Here is a 5,252-nt window from a genome sequence, read left to right as displayed (position 1 = left end):
AAAGTCAAGTCTTGGTATAGAAGTTAAATAACCAATTCCCTATCTCGTGTGTGAGAGTGATAACAAGGTAGTCAAAATAAATTTTAATGATGTAAAATTAACGGATCTGTCAATAGGGAAAATACGCTGGTATGACTAGTTCTCTTATGGTGGTGTTGTCATTTAGCATAACTGAAACACAAAGAAACTATTAGGCTCACATAGGTTCTTTGAGCTTCTTGTACAGTCCCCAGGGCGAATTTCTGCAATTTAGTTAGCTTGGCACACTTTTATACCTGACATACCATTATACATGATAGTTCAACGAGGAGTTGCTAAAATCTTGTTTCAAAATGCTTCATTTTAGTATTTAATTTCTATTTCTTCGGACAAGCCTAGAAATCATAGCAGAGTTGCTTTATCAGCTCTGGAGAGAGAAAACACAGGCAAACAGCTTTTTTACTTTTACTAATGAAAAGTAATTCTGGAATTACTCTTTTCCCATGCTCTACTGATCCATCATTGCAAGGCCTACTGCATCATTAACTTATTCTGTACCCTGTCTTTTCTTTTGGCATGACTGTTTCCCCTCCTCCTTTCCCCCCTCCCATCATTAATGTCTGTAATATTTAACTTTTGCTTAAACTTTGTTGTTGCCTTATTTTAAAAATGCTTATGTTTGTAGTAATATTATTAATATTTTTCTTAGGCAAAGTTTTGTTGACAGCTTGCATGCCCTTATCCAGACTTTCTTCTCTGCCACATATATTGAAATATGAAATATGCATGTTCTTTAATGCTCCTACATCATAAATAATTGTAAACAAACATTACAGTACCTAAACATAGATAAAGGATACCTTACTGAGTGGTTCTCATTGACAATACTGAGTCTTCTGGCTTTTGTTCTAGAAATGTTTCCTATCCTAAATTATCTATTTGCCCTCCAAATTGGTAGTTTTTGAAAGATTAATTCAGAGAGAGAGTCTGTAGATAGGTGTAACACTATACCATCTTGAGGGGCAGGGGAGGGAGCTTACTGCTCAGGAGCATGGGTCAGCTGAGCTGGTGTAACTGCATCATCTGTCTGTTCCTCTATTTAGTATATGTGGGGCTAACCTGATACAACTTTACACTTGAATGAAATGGGTTTAAAACCACTTCAGTAACTGATGAAATGGTAACGTGAGTTCAGTGTGACCTACAATAAACTAGTCCCATCTCTCCATACAGATTAAAGCTTCTTAAAGAATAGGATTCAACTTTCCTGAGGTGTATACAAGGTATTTTGCTACCTTGTATTTGATAGGATTAGACACTGATCTACTACTGCTGTGATTTTTATTAATCGTCTTTTACTGATCAGTTAGTGTACCTTGTTCCTGCTTTGATATAAAGAAAAGTGATGTCAGTTTGTCAGGAACTTAATAACATCTAAAATGTACTGAATGTTGATATTTGAAACCCCTGATAATTTATGCTTACATAAATTATGGTTGTTGGAGATAAAATAATTATTTGGTTTAACCAAACTGATTCATAACTAAATTCAGAACTAAATGATTTTTCTTAGGGTTTCTTATTTAATAGACAAAAATGGAAGGGCTGTTGTAGTGTTAATATGTGTAACTTGCACTTGAAGCTATTAAAAAAACTCTTCTCTCTGCTTCTGTTGATGCTAGTTGAAAAGAAAAGCTGTTTCACCACCCCTTGCTTTATACTGATTCTATTTATTTTTAAATCTGTCTATCAATTCTGCACTTTTTCAGCTTCTCCGGCACCAACAAGGACAGGCCAAGCAGGGAGCGTATCAGGCAGCCCAAAAACTTTCTCTCCTCAAGCCTCAACACCTATTGCTGCTAAGCAAGAAAGAACTTCCACTCCGGGAAGCATTCTGAATCTTAACCTTGGTTAGTTCTAACCTTTGAAAGTCTAATACTATTGTATAAGTAACAATAGCATGGATGTGAAATAATATAAGCAAATCGCATGAATATAGATTTAAATGCAAAGTGCTGAAGTACATGTTAACTATTGTTTCATCTTTGAAATGGTTCCCTCTTACTTGTGAAGCTGGAAATGAAAAGTATATTTTAAAACCTTCTGACTTATTGATGACGGGCAATAATAAAATTTTGATGTTTAGTTGGATTCCATGAAGAAAATGAGACTTGGTTGCTAGTGCAGGTGCTAGAAGGTTTAGCTTCTCTTTTGTATCGTTGAGTTGTTTATTGCAATTGCAGCATATTTCAGCGTAATAGGCAACTGACTTAAATTGTTTCTGCCATTGAGAGACAGCCTATGTAGTAAGGTGACATGATTAGAGGGATTGTTGTTAAAATACAAAAAATTGATTATACTTAAGAGGTGAAGTAACGTGTTTTTGTAAAACTTAACTGAAAGCCATGTTAAGAAACCAGGAAGGAAGGAAGTTGAAGATTTGATGTGGTACTTTCTGAAGGCCTTTTTAACATAGTTAGTTGAAGCTTTTCATCTTGAACTCCATTTACCTGTTCATATTTTAGGCAAATATCCTTCTGCTGAATACATTGCTTTGTCAAGATGAAAATGGTCAATGGACTTCGTGATTTCATTAACTGTGTCAGATATAGCTTGAGCTCCATCCTGAATGTATAGACTCCAGCATAGCAATAGGGAGTCTCCTTGAAAGTTGAAAGAACACCAGAGCACCTTGTCATCGTTCTGTGTTTCTGGACACTACCTTCTTCAACTTTATTCAGAAGAAATCTGTTTAAAATTAGTCAGTGACGGTTGCTCTGAGGCTAACTGAAGTTGTATACACGAAGATGGAGAACATTGAGCCAAAAACCTACATTTACTGTCTCAGAGCAAAGATTTTTGTAAACTAAGCGAGAACTGTTCTTAACAGATTGTGTCTAAAGCTGAAAAGGTAGAAGTTGGATACATGGAACATAAGAAGGAAGTTGTGTCTTTGGATGAGTAAAAGAATAACTAGATGCCAATTTCCAGATTATCTCTGAAGTCAGCTTTCAAGGATGGGATTACCAGAAAGCTTGGAAAATTTTGAAATAAAGCACCTGTTGAAAAATTTTCAGGGGCCATTTCTGTCTTTTTTTCAGGTCTGTTGCATTCCTTTAATCCTTGGCCACCAATAGCATTGAGCTAAGACAAACAGGAAAACAATTTCCAGTAATATATTTTTGGTACAAAAATGTGTTGATGAAGGAAACCTAATTCTTGTGGCTTCTGTTTCATATGTTGGGATTGAAAGGACTCTTGAGTGAAAAGTATATCCTTTCTTGTCTTTGGCTGGAGAGACATTCTTGCCATCGTTAAACACACCGATTGCCTATGGGTAAAATGAATGCATTGAATGTTAGTAGTTAGTTTTCTTTTACATATTTAAGCCTGAATTTTCAAGTTTGTCACCCAGTTTCTCCCACTGAGAATGATGGAAGCTGTTGTACGTTGAGCTCTTTTGCTCAGTATTGTGTACTGAGCTCTTCTTTGCTTCAAATTAAGCTGATTCCTTTTAAAATCCCCCCCTTTGGTGATAAAGTTACAGTTGGTTACTGTCCCCTTTATGAAAACCTTCTTTGCATGTTGAAAGATCATTTGTCAGATCTCGCTTGAGTTCTCTCTTTTTTAGACTATAAAAAATCCAATCCTTTCAACCTTTTCTCATGGGTCTTTCATACACCATATATCATTCTTATTACTTTCCCATGGACTCTACAGTTCTGTCCGTAGCTTTCTTGAAGTGCTGTGCCCAAAACTAGACATGGTACTCCAGCCAAATGCTCAGCAGTACTGAGTAGAGGAGAGGAGGATTTACCCCTGGTATCTAAAATGTTGTATTTCTATTAAAATATCCCAAATGAAATTTATTTTTTTATATAACAGAATCATACTGTTGACTTCTTTAGTTTGTGATCAGCTATAACTTCCAGAATCCTTTTATGAATTTCATTTTCTTGATTTTAGACCATCTCTTCAGTTTTGTTGTTGTTATTTATAAATCCAACTCTGTCCTCCACAGTGCTTGCAATACCTTGTACCTTAGTATTACTCTCAGATTTTGTAAAAGTATTCTCTATTGCATCATCCAGATCACTAATTAAATATTGAATGTAACAAGGCCTACGAAACACTACACACACACAACCCACATTAGATGCCCTCCAAATTTTGACAGTGAACCATTAATAACCATTCCTTGAGGGTGATTTTTCAATCATTTGTGCACCCAGGATGGTGGTGATTCCATCTAAACTATAATCTCTTAGCTTGCTTATAAGAATGTGACTTGGGGCAGGAACAGAAGCTTTACTAAAGTCCAGATATCACACCTGCTGCTTCCCCATTATTCAGTAGGTCAGTTACCCTGTCAGGCTGGGTTTGCCATGATTTGTCACTGTATAGGAATCATTTAATTGAATGACTTGTACATTTTATGGACAAGTATTAAGTTGCTTAATTTCTGCTCCTTCTTGCTCCGTTGTAGTATTAGGGATAGTTTTAGCACCAGAGCAGCACATGCTATTGTATACATTGTGTGTTTGTGTGTGTACTATATATAGAATTATAGTCTATATAATTTGCTGCTACTATGCACACAGCAGTGGGAAGCTAAAAGAAAAGCTGGTTGTTCAAAGAGCAACATAGTCTTCAGAATTGACTTTTCTATGTGGGTTACATGATGACTTATTTATAGTTGTATCAACACCGAAAAAAGAACATCAGTCCAACTATGTTGGCCCTCTACAATCTTTCAAACTATATAGTTATGCAAATAAGTATGTTACCTCAGTTACTTCTAATAAAGAATACCTCCATCACAAAAAAAAAATAAATCTATCAACAGTCTTTTCAGTGTCTAACGAAACTGAAAGCCAAGGAAAAGAAATTATAGCATTTTCTCAGAGGCTGTACTTTTGTGTTTTAGTTGAGAGCTAGTTGTCATCCATTCAGGTGAAACTTGGACCCTCTAAAATGTGATATTTACTTTGGCATCTCTGTTGACATGGTTTTATTGTGTTACAGATAAAATACATAGGTAAAGATTATGATTCTTTTCTTGTAACAGTATATTGTGCTCTATTTAGTTCATTCATAGATTTATCTTATTCTCTTTATGTTTAAATAATTTCAGAATGGTTTGCACCACAGGTTGGGAACCTAGGGCATTTATACACGTGCTCTGGGAGAGAGAGAGAGTGTGTTGGGGGGGGTGGAAATGGGGGTTTAATGACAGTGGCTCTGATGGACGTTGTAATTAAAGTGCCCAGAGC

The 5,252-nt window shown here is 35.8% G+C and overlaps 1 protein-coding gene across 15 annotated transcripts in view; it reads left to right on the top strand.

Moving 5' to 3' along the window:
- Positions 1-5,252, top strand: part of ZMYND8 (zinc finger MYND-type containing 8) — a 114,494-nt gene that overhangs the window by 74,882 nt on the left and 34,360 nt on the right. For 12 of the 15 annotated variants that reach the window (XM_019509861.1, XM_019509872.1, XM_019509865.1 and 9 more), the window contains one exon: positions 1,749-1,889. The exons of the other annotated variants lie outside the window; for them this stretch is intronic. In XM_019509861.1, coding sequence (XP_019365406.1) covers positions 1,749-1,889 — 141 coding nt within the window. The remainder of the gene's footprint in view (positions 1-1,748; positions 1,890-5,252) is intronic. 15 annotated transcript variants of the gene reach the window in all.

The sequence above is a fragment of the Gavialis gangeticus genome, unplaced genomic scaffold (assembly GCF_001723915.1).
Source record: "Gavialis gangeticus isolate Ggan-Ray unplaced genomic scaffold, GavGan_comp1, whole genome shotgun sequence".
NCBI classification, from domain to species: domain Eukaryota; kingdom Metazoa; phylum Chordata; order Crocodylia; family Gavialidae; genus Gavialis; species Gavialis gangeticus.
This window is presented reverse-complemented; position numbering and strand designations above follow the sequence as displayed.